The 17,070-nt window shown below is 43.8% G+C and overlaps 1 protein-coding gene across 4 annotated transcripts in view; it reads left to right on the forward strand.

The window, feature by feature from the left end:
- Positions 1–7,772, forward strand: part of MOB3B (MOB kinase activator 3B) — a 193,873-nt gene extending 186,101 nt beyond the window's left edge. For 3 of the 4 annotated variants that reach the window (XM_057724238.1, XM_057724239.1, XM_057724240.1), the window contains exons 4-5: positions 4,431–4,618; positions 6,363–7,230. In XM_057724238.1, the coding sequence (XP_057580221.1) occupies positions 4,431–4,618; positions 6,363–6,372 (198 nt within the window). In that variant the 3' untranslated portion in view covers positions 6,373–7,230. Of the gene's footprint in view, positions 1–4,430; positions 4,619–6,362 lie in introns of all 4 variants that reach the window. The other variant, XM_057724241.1, reaches the window with a different exon arrangement.
- Positions 7,773–17,070: the final 9,298 nt, after the last annotated feature.

A 17,070-nucleotide genomic window follows, 5' to 3' on the forward strand; every position in this document is an offset into this window, starting at 1 on the left:
CAGCCAAACCGGGCTCAAACCCTTATCCTTCCACTTGCGAGCTACATGAACTTGGGCAATTATTCAGTTCTCTGGGCCTCCGTTTCCTCACCTGTAAATTAGAAAATGCAGTGCCTACTTCACAGAGTTTTGAGAAAGAAGTACACTCAATAAATATAAATAAATATAAATGCCTCCACGATACTAGGTATTCAGTTGGTATTTCCCTCAACCTTTCACTGTACTGGTCTTTAAGACCTAATAATTGTTCCTCTTCATTGGATTTTAGTCTAATTAACAAATATTTGTACAACCCCTAGAATGTGCCAGGTCTTGTGCACCAGGGTCCAAGCAGGAACAAGATATGATGCCTTCCAGAGCAATCTCTTGCAGGAACCAGGAAGTAACAAACTATCATAGAACAACGTGAGAGGTGCTGTGGACACGAAGGGAAACCAGAAGAGGGGCGCCTGAGACTTCTTGGGGACGGGGTGGGGAGTGTAGGAGAAGGTGTCCCTGAGGAAGGGACACTGATCAAGGGCCTTGAAGGATGCTGGAGCTGGAAGAAAGGTGTTTTGGGAAGAGAGGAGCAAAGGAAAGCATACATATGGGCACTGCTGTGGGATCAGCAGTAGAGGAGGGGAGCTGGGGGGCGAGGGCTGGATGGTTGAGTCCAGCCCAGTGCTAGATGCTAGAGTTGGGACTGCGTTTGACAGCTGTGGAGAGCCATTGAGGTTTTAGGTTTAGGTGCAGGAGAGCCAATAATGTGAGAGGGATTTAACCTGAAGCACGTTGAGGCTACTCTAAATCCTTGTTTACACAAATTGCCTCTTTGAAATCAACATGGAGTACAGAGTCCGCAGGTCAGGAGCCCTGGCGATGCCATTTATCCGTGGTCCCACCTGCGGCACGTCCCTTCCTCCCTCATGGGCGGTCTTCACATCTCTGGAATGAAGGTATTGGACTAGATAGTATCCAAACATCCTGCCAGCTTGAGCAATAGCCTGCACTTCAATGATTTTTAGAGCTCGTTTTATAATTTCTAATGTTAACTTATTCATATGGTTATGCTAGCATGATGACTTGACACCTAGCAGACATCACATTTATTTATTTATTTATTCCACGTGAAAATTCGATTCCTGAAATGTGTGATGGTATGGTTAGTAAGCTAAGTCAGTTGGTTCCTTGGTAGTCTTGGTCGGGTCAGAAATTATTTGTGTGACCTGGAATAAATCATTTTACTTCTCTGGACCATTTAGTCCCTCCGTGGCCAGTTCTAAAAATAGCTACATTGAGAGATGAGGGTAAGATTTCACTCTTAGAATTCATGCAAGTTTTTTCTGTGTGTATTAAAAAAACTTCTTTCAAATGCTAGCACAGACCTCTATTTTAATTTTTTTTTTTTTTGACTGCTACAAGGCTTTTCTCTAGTTGCTCTGAGTGGGGGCTACTCTTTGTTGTGGTGCACGGGCTTCTCAGTGCACTGGCTTCTCTTGTTGCTGAGCATGGACTCTAGGCGCACGAGCTTCAGTAGTTGCAGCACTCAGGCTCAGTAGTTGTGGTGCAGGGCCTTAGTTGCTCTGTGACATGTGGGTTCTTCCCCGACAAAGGATTGAACCAGTGTCCCCTGCATTAACAGATGGATTCTCAACCACTGCGTCACCAGGGAAGTCCTCTATTTTAATATTAAAATGTTTAGATCAGAAGTGGCTAAGTATCTTATGCATAAGACATGCTGATTTCATCCACCACCACCATTCCCCAGAAAGACTTCATTTCCAAAACAATGATTTCAATTTGAGATTTGGCCTACTTGTTTTGTTTTTTGTTTTTTAAATGACCAGAGCTTATTTTTTAGGAAAAATTAATGTGTATTAAAAATATCTAAAAATCTAGAGAATATGTAAAAGGCAAATATCAGAAACAGAAAACATATATTGTTTCATTCATCCAGAGATAAACTTACCATGCTGGACTCATACTTTATATTTTTTCCTAAAATAATGGGATCAAACCATACATACTGTGATGTGACTTGACCAAAATATCCCTCAGCATACATTAATACATAACAAAGTTTTAAGGGTCTGTTCAGATTCAGGCAAGAGGAAATAATGAATTTCAGTGCTGGTGGAAAGTGATGTGATGCAGGTGTGTGCAAAGTGATGGGGGGAACCCAAGAAGGGAGCTCCTTAACCCTTCCTGGGACCTGACAGCGGGATCCTGAAGGATGTCAAAGTTTGCCAGGCATAGAAGGGCAGAGATCATTTCCCAGGTGGAAGCCGTTGAGAAGCTACTAGAAACCTCATAGACCATGGCTGTTGGAGACCAGGGAGGAGTCTAGTTTCCCTGGCGGGTGAGTGAGCGGGGGGTTCGACAGGAGGTGAGCAGGGTGGGTGGGTTCGGTTAGGAACAGCCTTGTTGCCAGGCTGCAGATGCGCAATTTGTTCTGCTGAGAGTCGGGCATCAGGGACTGTACAGAATCAAGCGCTGCCTTACGTTAAAGCAAAGGTACCGAGGCAGCACGACCAAAACCTGACTTTACTCTTTTCTTAAGAATGGATTTTTAAAGACCCAGGTGCTTGAAGACTCTTCGTATACAAGCCAAATACAGCCTTTAGGAACTTTTCTCAGAAAATTCGCACCACCTCTGCAGAAAACTCTTAAGCACCTGTTGGAGTTCTTTAGCGGACTTAACGTGTACGTTGTGGGTTCAGATGACTCCTGAATGGCAAATTCATCCCTAGAAAGCAAACTGCATCGGAGTTGTTTAGGCCACTCTCCCCATCCTGCTGGATGCCTGCGGGAGGGCTCTGGTGAGGAGGAAAGCCATGGAACGCAATATTGGCTGTTTTTTGGGTTTGGGATTTTTTCCTCAGAACCAGTTGGTTTTTTAGCCAGCCCATTGGCGCCACCCAGTGGGAAATCGCTAGAATACAACTGTGAAGGCTTGCAGGCAACTGAGACTTCCTTCCTCAAGTTTCGGATCTATTTCAACCATTCATTCCCTGTAAGAATGTTAAGAGGCCTCTCAGTAGGTTTTCTCCTGCATTTGAGACTACACGGTGTGGTGAGGAAAGCACTGGTGCTGGCGTTTCACAGACTAACTCAGTGGCTTTGCTTTAAGTCCCACATCCTTTCTCAAACTTTTCCCTCTTTTGCTTTCCTTTAAAAACACAAACAAACAAAAAGTCTTCCATATTTCTAGTGTCTATAGTCTTTTAGTGGCATAATTGTTTTAGTATTTACTGATTGCGCTTCTAATTCAAAGTGGCATCAGTCTGGATAAAGAAAAACTCTCTCTTTGGCATGTTGAAAATTCAGGAATGGTTGCAACTCTCTCATCTGTAATTAATATATGTTAATTAATGTAAGTCACTATCACTCAAATGCATGTTCATAAGAATATCTCAGAGGATTTAAACCATGGTCATGTGGTGTGGTAAAAAGAGCTGGCCTTTGCATCCAGATAGATCTGAGTTTAAATCTCACTCCTGCCAACTTCTGTGGGACGTTGATAAGTTATTCTCTGTCTCTGTGCCTGTTTCCTCATCAGACCGATGGGGATGGCAAATCTTACTTTACAGGATCAGGGTGAGGGTCACATGAAGTGATATCTGTAGAGCCGCGAGGGACACCGAGACTAGAGGACAGCAGACACTGGTTGGATGGAAGCAGCTGTTACCATGTAGGCTGTTGTGACCATTCACCTCACCCGTTCACCTGGAGCACATCGCTTCCGCTGTGAGGCCTGGATTCCTGTGTCAGCGTTTTACAGAGGCAGTGATATTAGTGTCACCACCCGAAGCACCTGCACCTCGTGGGGGCGTAACGCACACTAGTTCCTTTCTTTCTGTGCCTCTGACCCATTGCAGAGAGTTATGAGAATCTGTTACAAGGCCGAAATTGTCCTCATCCCATGATCTCTCCTTCACTCTCCTGCTCTCACTCTTACACACACTGAATTCCCACCTAATTTTTCCCATCTCTGTCACAAAAAGTTAACCAAAAGCACAAGAACCTTTGGAAGCTTAACAGAGGAACAGCAAATTCCTTTCTGGGTCATCATCATCTGTTTCCATCCCCCACACCGGTACCTGGGTCCTTGTCTGAACAGAGGTGCACTTACCTGTCTCCGCATCCTGCCCCAGCCCCGCGGCTCCCGCCACAGCAGCCCTGGCGGCCTCCACCTCGGCCGGGCTTCCCTCCGGCTCTAGCCCCTATTCTCCTGTCCCCCTTCTCCCACCCTCACCCATCAGACTCCTCCTCCTCTCGGTTGTGGAGCCCATCTCAGGGGCTACATTATCAGAGAAGCCCTCTCAAGGCTTTTCCCTCCCGGCACAAAGTGGCTGCTGCCGTGTTTGTGCTTCTGAAGAGATCAGGGAAGGGAATGAGTGTGTACTGAGTCCATGCGTATCAATACTTTCAACCTTCCCACTCACCTCCAGCAGGCATCGCCAGTCCATTTCACAGATGAGAATGTTGGGGGCCCATTCATTGCTGGAGTAGACAAATGTTTATCTGTCATCACTTGTCAGGACTGGGAACACAGCAGCAGACAGCAGACACAGCCCCTTTCTCCATGGATTTTACAGGATCTTACAAGGGATGGAGCCAGGAGGCAGGAATGGAACAGGTACCAGACTATTCCAGTTGTGAAGAAGGGTGCTATGAAAGAGCAGAAGAGGAGGCGATGCCCTGTCTCGGAGTTCGGGAGGGTATCCATAGAAAGGGGCCAGTTCAGCTAAGACCCAAAGGCTCGGGCAGGTCACACGGGGAGGCAGTGAGGGCAGACTGGGTTCTGTCATGCCTCATCGCCTCCTCTAAATATTTACGTTCGTATCATTGTATTTTATATCTTTTTCTCCCCGGTAGACTGTCGCTCCTTGAGAATAGCGACCTTCTCTCCCAGGTACCTGGTGCATGGTACAAGTACTGAGCATAAGTAAATGGTCACTTAATTTTTCAATATGTGTATCTCTACATAACTGCCTTATTTAATATTATAAGGGTGCAAAAGTACCTAGATTCTGTTCTGTATATTCGGTTATTTTTTTAACAAACACATGGGTGTAGTTTTCTAATAGTCTCTGAGCACCTGGCATGCCTGTTCACAAGCTCCTCTTACTCAGTTGTTACCTGTTCGATGAGGGGCTAGAGGGTGATCTGGGGTCAGTGTGCAAGAGAGGTAGCAGCTGGCATCGGCTCTGCAGCAGGTGGAACTCGGAAGCAGCTCATTCATCTAATTAAAATAACATGAAACCTGCCCTCCTAAATCCCACAAGGCACAAGTGTCCTTCTCAGCCTGTGATCCAGGCCATTCTTGGGGATGAAAGAGGAGGCCCTGCCCTGTGGCAGGCACTGTGCTGGGGAGGGGGATTCAAGGAGGGTTTCTTCTTCCTGACATTTTGGAGCCCACAGCTGAGTAGAGCCAACACACATGCCCGTCATCTGTGTGCACAAACACAGACACAGATGTACAAACCGGCTCCTTGCACGCAGGCCTCCTGGTGGGCCCAGGCAGAGGGCGTGGCTAATCCACAGTGGGTGGGGCGGGAGTGCCAGAAGGCCTCCCGGGCAGGTCAGAGTCACCTTGCTGGAGCTGGGAAAATGAAAGGCAGTGAGCCAAGTAAAGAGGGCAGGGTGTGGTAGGAGAGGCCACAGGCAGGGTCTCGCCTGTGCAGAGGCCTAGAGAAAGAGAACAGGTGGCACACCTGGGACCTGTCAATGCCCACAGGAGCCAGACAGGTGGTGTGGATGGTGGAAGGCCAGCTGGTTGTGGTTGCCTATCAGACACATTGGGATAGTCTTCATTTCTATTAAAGCATGTCCTTCCTCCCACTTTTCTTGACTTGTACCCACTTAAGCTAGCCTTCATTTTTCCATCCCTGTTTGAAACTTCGGTAAAGAGAAATCGTGCTCTACTCTAAGAAAAACAGCCATGTAAACCCAAGTATCGTATCGATCAGTAAGTGATACTTGGCTCCCCATGGAGAGACAGCTGGGTGTGGTGGGGACGGGCAAACTGGAGAGTGTATTCTCCATCTGAAGATGACAGCCGTTCTCAACTCCAGCTGCCCAGTGGCTCTAGATCTAGCAAATTTTCTGAAACACAGAGCAGCCTGGATTTTTGGCAAGTTAGCTAAAACATAGTTAAACGTTACTTTGGTAACAAACAAAACCCCACAAAAATAAACAACAACAACAAAAAACCCTGCAGCCAGTGGAACACATCTGTATGCTGAGTGTTATTCCTGGGCCATGCTTGCAATCGCTTGTTTAAAGCCTCCAGAGGTTACCAGGGTATTTTCAGTATCCTTCAACAAGTCATTGCTCTGCTTATCGTTACTCCTAACCATCCTTCTCCCCCTGCTTTCCAGAAAGAGATGACGAGCAGGATGTGTCACTAACGCCCCATCTTACCCTATGGAAGAAAGAGGAAAGCGGTTTCCTCCTGGAGTCCCGGGCGGGCAGGAGGGAGACCTCCCTGGCTGAAAAGGCGCACCTACTTCCAGGAGCAGGCAAGCCGGAGACCAGCGGTGACTTCCAAGAAATGTTCCCCGCTCACTTCGTGTGCTCTTAACCCTCTGAGTGCTGCTAGCCGTGACCTGTGGACCCGGGAGAGAAGGACGGCCCCTCATCCATCCTGGAGGAAGGAAGCCTCTGCTCTTAATGTGCATGTCGCAGTTCTGCCTGTGACCTGCCACCGAAGCTTTACTGGAATTCAGGTTTTGAGACTGAGATTCGTATTTGTACTTTTGCACTTACCTGTCTTGTCAGCTGGCTGCCTTTTCTGCAATGTGTTTTCTAAGTACCCAGTGAATTTTGGAACTTTGGATGCATAGCCAGTTTTTCTCTAACAAGCCTTCTTGTGCGGCCCCCGCAGGCTCCAACCCTGATGCCGTGGTCTTGGCGGGGGGATCTGAGGCCCGTTCTGCAGCACCAGTTCAATTTCCCCCATAAACAGTTTTACCAGGGACCGCTCCACGGGCTGGCTTATCTCTGCCCCAAACAGGGTCTGCACACTTTCACTGCAGGGAAGAGACTGGTCTCTAGCCGAAGGCTAACTAGTTACCAGTTCACCCTGAACAGAATGTGTTTTTTATAACCACACCATTCCTGTCTCTTCCGTTCAAGTTATTTTTTTCCTGTTTCTCCGAAGAGAGAAATAAAAGGAAGTTATAAATGACCAAGAATGATCAGCAGAAGCCCTGAGCCAGATGAGTGCAGTGTTTGTTCGTTATTAAAGGCTGTCTCTACACAATACTGAAATTTCAGTGAAAAACAAACAAAGTACAGTGGGTAACTTTGTGCCTGTAGCTCAAACACCTGGCCCATTAGCTTGTAATCTTCCCAGCCGGCCCTCGGAGCTTCTAGATTCAGCTGATGTCTTCTTCTTCTTGCTCCATGCCCTCCCTTCCTCTGCCGTATGAAATTGTGGCACAAAGTTAATTTCTGCCTGGATGATGCTTGTGCCACAGTTGCCAAGGTAACAGTGGAGCTGGAGCCAACTTCCTTCTTCCATCCTTCCCACTGTTTCTATCCCAGTAGACAGAATCATTCTGTGCTACATCCTGCCTTTTGAAAGCTAAGTGACTTTCAGCTGAAGAAATGTTGCCTTCTCTGATTCATTCACAAAACCATGGTGGTCCTGAGAGCCTGTGACTAGGGGGGATCATGATGCTTCCAGTGATCATTTGAATTTGACAAAATAGCAGTTGGTGGAGGGACATAGATGAGAATGTATTAGGGCATTTTAATGTAATACTGATTAAAGAATAACTCAACAACTCTGATTTCGTGTCATTACACGTAACGTGTTAAAGCCATTTGCAGCTGCCACAAGAGCCTAGGAAGGCATGAAGTCTTTCTTGGTCCAAACTGAGAAAGGGCCAGCTGTCTGGGCACTGTGGCATTCTGCATTGACCTAACCCAGCAAACCAACCCTTGCTTTGTATCTTGTCAAAATTGTCTCATGGAATCCAGTGCTGCTACCTCTCTCCATATGGTTGTACTCTGATCCACAAAAAACATCCTTTTTTTTTTTTTTTTTCTTTTTTTTTTTTTTTTTCTGCCTCCTAAGTAACTTTGAGAGGACAAGATAGGCAAAGATTTTTCTCAGCATCGTTTTTGGCTGAAAGATATCTGACTGTCCCAAGAATCCAGAGAACAGACAGATGAGCCCATCTTCCTGACCTATGCACTGTGCAGTAAATGCCACATGGGAGGGCTGAGCAGTGGGACCAAGCAATGACAGCGTGGAGCCCAGGCCCTCCTGGGAGGAGCGCTGAAGCTCTGCACTGCGGAAAAACCACGGGAGTTTTGCATGAAAAAGCCGACTGAGTTCCTGCGTTTCAGTAATGTCTGATCAAGTAGGATGGTGGACTCTGAAGACTTTAGTTATGAATTCTTTTGAAGGTTGTTTTCTATTAACCATTTGTGCATATAAAATTTCCACGCAATTAAAAAAATCCAGGTGTTTTTTTTTTTTAAACTTCTTGGAATGATTTCCTCCTGGTTATATTGCTTGCTGCATGAATTGGCCTTTCTAGGGTAAGTGCTGGCAAACCACTCTTAGGTTTTAATTACAGAGTGTTCCTATTCCCGCAGAACTTTGTTTGGCAAATTCTGAAGAAAATCATTACAGGTGATTTTTTTCTCTCTTTGACCTGACTGCATCCTAAGTACCTTTCCTGGCAAATGGAGATCTGAGCTCCTGGCAGCCCTTCAGGCATCTCCTACTCTCTAGGTCTGAAATTGACATCTTGCTTCTTCCTCCTAACCAGGCTGCTCTCCCTCACTGCCCACTTTTTTTTTTTTTTTTGAGTAATACAATACATGTATCTATGATTTTTTTTTTTTTTGAGAAATGTCAAAGTGGAAATTTCAAAAAGGAAAAATTACAGTGAACATCCATATGCCCCTAGTTGTCATTCTCTTTAGTAAACGTGGAAGGGGTGTGTGTGTGTGTGCACGTGTGTGTGTGTGTGGAGGGGTATGGGGGCGTGTGCATGGATGTGGGTCTTTCATGTCACTGACATTAGTAAAGAGTACTGGCTGGTTTGTCTGTAGAATGTTCCACAACCTGGCTTTTTTTTTTCTGACTGTTTCCTCAGTATCAGACTCAAGTTCAACATTTTTTAGCAAGAACACTGTGTTAAGTGATGTTGTTCCTTTCCTTTTGCATCACATCAGGAAGCATATAATGTCTAGTTGTCTCTTGTTATGATAAATATTAAGTTTGATCAGTGGGTTGAGGTGTTATCTGCCTCACTCCATTCATTATAAAGTTGCATGATTCATTATAAAGCTCTGAAATTCCGTATGCTTACATTTTATAGAGCGTGAGACTGTGCATATGTGCATTCCTTTCTTAATATTCACAAAGAGGTCCAGGATCCCCAAAAGATTACAGCCATTGCAGTTGGATGATGTAACAGTGACAGAGAGTTCATCTCTTCCCATTGAACAGAAAGGAGAGGACACAAAATGTTTCCCTCTGTAGGCAATGCATGAGGATGCTGGCTGGGGAGAATTTGTGTAGTCCCTGGAGCCAGAGTTAAAATTTATATGTAACTTTTTCTTCTCCCATCCTCAGTGACCTCCCATTCAGACCGATGGTTTATTTTAGAGAGCATGCATTTTCATTGATGGTGATTGCCCAAGGGTGCAAAAATTGATTTGGGTGGGGAGGAAATCTTATATATTTACCCGGGGTCATGGCCCTCCCAAGAACCACAGTACACATACAGGTATGGAGTGTATAGTAGTATTAAAATTCCATGGTGGTAGGGAGATGATTAGGAATAAAATGTCTAAAAAGGCCCTTTAGGAGGATGATAATTTTTTAAAAAATTGAGAAATACCCATCTGGAGTCAGTTTCTGCTTCTGAGATTGTTCATTTTCTCTTCCTGGGGTGTTTGCTCATTTCTGAGGGCCAGCATGAATGGAAACAACTTTGAGAGATTTCTTAAGCTATTCCTTCTACCCTCCCAAACCACATCAGTAACATTCCAGGTGAAAAACCAATTCTCCTCTCAATGATCTTAAGGCACAGAAATTCTGCAGGCTCCTCTGCTATAACCCACAGACCAGATTCCATCTGAAATCCTTCCATTCCACTTCAGCTAAAGTATTATCTTTGTGTTTCAGCTCACCTTTTCTAGTGTCCCCCATTAAGAAAGATCCAAAGACTCTATAAGTAAAAACATACTAAATGAGAGCTTTATTTGCATATCCACTGAATATTTGAAGACTGTTACCAGGTTGTTCTTCAGCCTTCCTTCAGTTATCATCTCCTATTGGCAGAATTCTCTTGGTAGTCTTGTTGGCCCGTTGCTAACATTTCTGTACTTCCACCTGAAACCTTCCCAGAGCTCTCCGTGTCACTGTGCATTACGAATGTAACCAGCAGTGAACATGTAAGAAATTACTGCATGCTTTCCCCAAACTATATTGTCTTTATCTACTCCTGATTTGATTTTATATCTTTATAGACTTTCTTCTCTATTGTATTGGCTCACACCAAATCCTCATCTATTATATATTCTCTTCTGCAGTTTTGATTTATCCTCTTGAGCTTCCTTCCTTCCTACCTTTAGCATCAACCGTAAGATCACACCGAGTTGTTTTGTTTGAATCCCCTCTTTAATTGGCAGAGCATTAGGGGACGTGGGTAGATCTCTCATCTTTTTGTGGTGATTATGTCATTCTGGTCACTGATTGGAAGCACATTACTTCCTGTGGTCCCTAACCTTATATCACTTCCACACCTTATGGGTATCACACCGTGAGGAAAAGAAATATCTTAGGAAGAGTACTGCCACCAAGAAATGTGTACAAAGGCAAAATTGCTAAAAGGAGCCTGATGTGTCACTTGGATAATACTTTAATCCTTTGTGCTTTGATCATTTAATTCTTGATGAAATGGGTGATTCTCTCCTAGAATTAGCCAAACAAAGTGTGTTTTAGAACTAATGGGGTTTTTTTTCCTGCTTTTAAAAATATATCAACAAAAAAAAAACCTTTTATAACAGACTGTTTCCCTCTGGGTAGTTATTAATTCTGGGTAAGAAATTTTCAATGAGTAAATAAGAATTTTTGTAACTTTTAAAGGGAGGAGTCCATTTCTAATCTGACAATTAAGCTGTTTTACTAGCTTTTAATGTTCTAATTTCAAAGTTTATCAGTATCTTTTCTAATTGCATCAGAAAAAAGATTGAGCATATTTTTAGTTCCACTTGCGATTAAATTAAGGGTTTGGTTATAAGAACCGACTAACAATTAAAAACAATTAAAATGCAAGGTAAAACTAGAGGATATTTATGAAATCAGTTCTATGTGAGCTTAGGAATTCAAATGTCACAAATAAAAGACACATAATCACCATCTAGTTTGTCTTTTTTATGTATGTGTTTGTTTTGTTTATTTCTTTAACAAATATTTTCTTCATCTTGCAATGATCCTGGAACAGATAAATGAAAAGAAAGGTTAATTCTATAAAAAACTAATTCAAAATGTATTTAGAACACAAGCACGTATTTGTATTTTAGCAGAAGCTCCTTTTTTCTATTACAGATTTTCCCAGGAGGGTGTCATGCACGTTGTGTAGCTTCTCAACAGGTTAATGTTGTACTCTTTTTTTCTTGCCGTAGGATTGAGCATTAAGCTTGGTAACGACCTGACATACAAAGGTAGTAAGTCTAGATTATAGAAAAAGCTCATCAATCAGAGTAAACAAACCTGAGGTTTAATCTCAGCTTTGCCACTACCTTATTTCTGTGACCTTGGGTAGAATATTTGATTGTTCTGTGCCTCAGATTTCTGAACTGCAGCTGAGCTCATAGATTTGTTCCTATGTAGCTTATAATTATTTTTGGACACCAATAGAAGATTAAAATATTAACATATTTGGAAAAGCAGAAATATGTAAATTCTGTATACTATATATTATTGGTATTAGTACATTTACAGTCACTATGTAATAATTGTAAATGACTCCAAAAAACAGCCTCTGTTCCTAATAGCAACAGTAGAATACTATGTCTGACAAACGCTCTTTGTGAGGAGGTGATTTCTAGACACAGGGCCGTGAGGAACGAGATTTCTGGAACCCAGTCACACGTATGAGGGTTCCTCTGCTTCTCAATTCCATTGTTTGAAATGTACACCAAGATTGACAAAGAGGGAGGCTATGGACTGAATTTGTTCTGCAGACATGTTTTGTTGGACTTACGTAGATGTTTAACGACCAACATTTAAAAATTGGAAAATTTGACATAAAAATCAGAATTTCTGGCTTCTCTTTCAAAATCGGAAGACCCAGCAACACTCGGCTTTTGTTTTCAGGAACTGGTTGAAAAGTGGGGTTGTCTCTGCAGGTGACCACTGTCCTCATCCCTCCCTGTGGCCGCCTAGACGTGGGGCTGCTTGTCAGCTGCCGACGTCCTCTTAGGCGGGGATGCTCTGCGCAGGTCCGTTTCTTGCCACTCCCCTGAAGGCATTTCAGGTCACAGCCCCTGCTCTACTGTGCCTAGAGAGGCCACTGAGAAAACCACTATTTTAATTTTCAAATGTATCCCCATACACATTGAATCTCTGCTGTTTTATGTTCTCCCTAGTAACCCACATTGTATTAACGATAATAAATGAAAAACTATCTTAGAAAACAGTAAATTCAAACCAGATGCTTTCAGGCCTTCCACCCAGCAACAGCAGAAATCGATACTCCCATAAGAAGCTTACTTCCTGTGGAAGCTAAGCCGATCGTTAAATCTATGCAATCTTTCAATACCCTAAATTCTTAAATTTCAACTCTGCTTCCAAGCAGACTTCATTGTTACATTGACCAAAATGATAAAGAACTGTCATTGGGAAGTAATCGTAGTATAATTTATAAAAATTACATATTTTATCTGACTTCTTGTATTTCATTGTGACATATATATTACTAGAACCCCTTATTTTAATGGAAACTTCCTGTTTTAATGCAACATTCATCATCTGAGCTTTTATGAAGACAAAAAAACAAACAAAAATTCCCAGTACTTAATAAATTAAAACCTAAATGAGGACATCCAATTCAATCTAATTGAACTTTGACTGAGCTTATAAATGTATTATTGCATACTGGATTAAGTTGAATATCTGCTCCAGAGGAAATCTATCATATAATTGGGACGTGAACTCACCTATAACCAAATCAGCAAAGGATAAGCGTCTAAGCATTTTCAAGCAATATATAGAACATAGAGGGGAAAAGGTATCAACAGAATTGTACATTTATTAACCCAGAAACAATATTTTGGATAACTTTCTCCATAACTGGGCATGTAATGTTTCTACAGTGATGTATTTAGTATTGCTAAAAACTACATGCTGACATCCATAAGAGGCAGCAGCATTTAGAAAAATCATAGATTGTGACTTGTTTATCTAAAGGCTAATAATTTCACTTAGGGCTTGTCTTAAGCAGAAATATACTCACATAAAGGTACAATGGAGACGTTTGGTCCCCATGAGTCTGTGGTTAAGGCAAAACCTTGGCAAAGATGCTGAGGCCTTTTAGACAGGATGAAGTTTGCTGGGAGAAGTTAACATTGGCTGGACATGAGAAACTGGGCTGCCCACCCCTGCCTGGTCTGTAGGTGAGAACATACTCCCTTCTTTGTTCAAAACCTCAGATTAAAAGCCTCAGCTCCCCTCTCTCCCTCCACTCCTTGCTGGCCTCACCCCTGCTGGTCACATTCACACTCATGGCCTCCGCACTGGCCTTCCCCTGCCTGGATGCTCTGCCCCCAAAGAGCCTCATGTCTAACTCCTTCTCCCCCCAAGTCTTTGCTTGAATGTCAGCTTCTCACTGGGGCCTCTGCTGGTCGCACCTGCCCACCAAGACTCACAGTCCCCCTTTCTCTGCTCAAATTTTCTTTTTCCCATAGCATCTATATTGTGTCATTTATTTACTAGGTTTATTGTGTATTGTCTGTGCCATCAGGGACCTCTACTTTGTTGATTGATGTATACCTAGCACCTAGAGAAGGTGTCTGGCACATAGTAGACGCTCAATAGACCTCTGATGAATAAATGGATGAATGAATGAATGAATTCACAGGGCAGATAAGTGCCTAATTAAGGTGGGCTCTCAGAGATTAATTAACAGCAATGTATAATAATGATAATATTAATTTGATGATACTAACACCAGAAGTAAATATTCGAGTGCATACTCTAAGCACACACTAAGCATTTTACATGGATAACCTCATTTAATGGTCATGACAACCCCATGGGGTTGGTTATCTATGTTTATCCCCATTTTAAGGTCAAAGGTACCTAAGTAATTTGCCTGGGGTCACAAGCAAGAAAGTGATGTCACACAGGTGTGCTCCAGAGCCCGCGGGAGTCACCCCCACTCACGAGGCATCGGGCTCTTCTCAGATTGTCTTCCTCTCTGTAGATACCAGGTCCCTGTCCTGCAGCAGTTCAGCCTTCAGTTTCTTTCCTGGTCGTTTGTTAATGTGATTACAGCAGTGCATCTATGGCCAGTCCACCTGAGGCCAGAAAGTATTTCTGTTCACAAGACCTTCATTCGCAAATACAAAGTGGACCCTTAGTCACAGATTAGGGGGGACAACAGATCTAACGGGGACACGAAGAAAGTCAGAATAACTGGTCCACAGAGTGCTGGGTGATGTGAGGCCAAGACCAGCGGCCACAGTGGAGTCCCTGAGTGGGCAGGAGACACAAGTCCAGGAGGAATCTCCCAGCTTGGGAGCAGGGTGTTCCCATGATCAGTTGAGACGGTACATGAGAAACATCTAGGTCTTGTTCCCTGCTGTGAAATGCTGGGGGGGGAAGCATGCATTTTACTCACCCTTATAGGAAAAAAAAGACTTTTAAGAATTAATAAACAGAAACACCCAAAGCAGAAGATTAGCTTTGACAATAAGAAATTTGCAGAACTATCACAGTTAATTTTTGCTGATTTTTCTTCTCCATGAAAAAAAGTAATGCGTTAGTTCTTCAGCCATAATGTAAAATATGTGGTTACATGAACTATTATAAATACGCAACCGAGAGGCTAGAGCAAGGAGTGGCTGGGGGATTTATTTATGCATGTATCCCATGGGCTAATTTAGAAATGAATAGCAAACTCATTGAATTTGAAAAGCAGTGTCCATTTCATCCACCTGACTTGTGCAGCTCCCTTTGAGGTCACCAGGAGTCGTGCAGACCATAAATGTTTACCAGTTCCTAGTTCTACCAGGAGATCTTTAATATGTCAGGACGTAATGCTGGCCTATGTTTTAAGACTGGGTGAAATTAGTGTGCTGTGATGAGATGGAGGACTTTTACCTTCCCATTCCTAGGGCTCCACGAATATTTTCCGTGAAGTGATTCAACTACCGAACATAGGAAGAGGCAGCATTTGTCACGAGAGGAATGAGTAGTGGGAGTATTCTTTTTAATAGTAAATCATTAGATTCAGCAACTATTGAACCATGGAAGTTAAAGAAAATTCATTCAAAAGGCGAGCCCCATTTCACACTTCCAGGAAGAATTTTTAACACATTTTCCATGAGCTTCCTGAGGTGGTGCAGATAACACCAGGTGTAGCTTTGGTGTTAAGTACAGACAGGGCGTTATCTAGACATTGAGTTTAGCAGAACCCTATGAGCATATGAATTTGAAATAAAAGAAATAAACAATTGCAAGTCCAGAAAGTTCCTAAGAGCTGTAAGCTGGTTATTGCCATGTTGGCATTCAGGAAAAAAAAACTGTGCTGCCCTTGGACTTGTGGCATTTAATTGGAATTTGCATTCTCTCTCCTAAGTGACTGTAAAAGGACTTCTGTGCAATTCCAGAAAGAAGGTACCCAAGCCCCTCACCCACTGCCAAGAGGAAGGGAAAATAAACAAGGTGATTTTTTACATGAACATCCTCTGGTGCTCATAGAGTCCTGTTAGCCTGCGGGAGAGGACTAGAAACAGAGCACATGGGTGTGCTGAGTGCTTTCAGGGGAGTTAGGAGGGCATTTTCAGGGGAAGAAAGGTTAGGAATTAATTTACTGAGAATCTACTTTGTGCCAAGCCCTGTATTTGGCACTTGGCATATCTCCTCCCATCACCTTCTCACAACTGTTCCCTGACGGAAGTTTTGGTGACAGTGACCACCTGTAATCCATTGCGGATGTGGTGACCGAGGGCGGTGGCTGGGGAGCTGGGATGAGCTCCACCCAGGGACAGGCCCTGCTCTCATCCAGTGCTCGGCATCGTGCCAAGCATTTTACTCTGATTATCCGAATTAATCCTCACCCCGGACCTGTGAGGTCGATACTATTGTTATTATTGCCACTTTACATCTAGATGAGGAAACTGAGGTTGAGGAGTAAGGCTCTTTCTCAAGGTCATGCAGCTGGTTCATCGTGGAGCTGGGATTTGAACCCAGGCAGTCTGTCTTCGGAAGTCCCTGCTCTCTGTCACTAGGTTACATCGCTCCAACACACACACTTCAGCTATTAAAAAGTTCTTCCTCCTTTTAGCTTGTTCACTTGCTACCCTGGTGACAAAGCTTCTTTCACCATGAGGGTCTTAAAATTAGTTGCCCCTGAAAAGCCCAAAGGCATCTGGAGAAGCAGAGACGAGGAGGTCACACAGGTGAGACTGCATAGAACAGAAAGGGTGAATCTGATAAAGATGCCCCTGAAAGCTAAGATCATGAAACTGATGGGTCGAAGGGAGGACACAAGGGGGCTTCACGCCCACGCGACCGGCAAGGCTCAGCCGGCCGCTACCTGGGGAAGAAAGCATGGCTTCGGGAGCCCAGTCTCTGCCAGCCTCAGAAGAGCAGCCAGGAGCACAATGGCACCTGTGACTCAGAGGGGTTCACACCTTCCAGTTGTCCCCCAAACAGCTTCCTTTCTGATCGGACTTAGTCTTCCAGGGATGACTGGTGTACACCAAGGAGGACGCAAGAGTGGAAAACAGGCGGGAAATTCAGCACAGTTGAGCAGACGGTTGCCTCCCTGCCGGTGCCGAGCACAGCATAGTAACCGACTCACAGATGCTGTCATTGTGCAGCTTTCACTG

Source organism: Hippopotamus amphibius, chromosome 2 (assembly GCF_030028045.1).
Source record: "Hippopotamus amphibius kiboko isolate mHipAmp2 chromosome 2, mHipAmp2.hap2, whole genome shotgun sequence".
In the NCBI taxonomy this organism is placed as follows: domain Eukaryota; kingdom Metazoa; phylum Chordata; class Mammalia; order Artiodactyla; family Hippopotamidae; genus Hippopotamus; species Hippopotamus amphibius.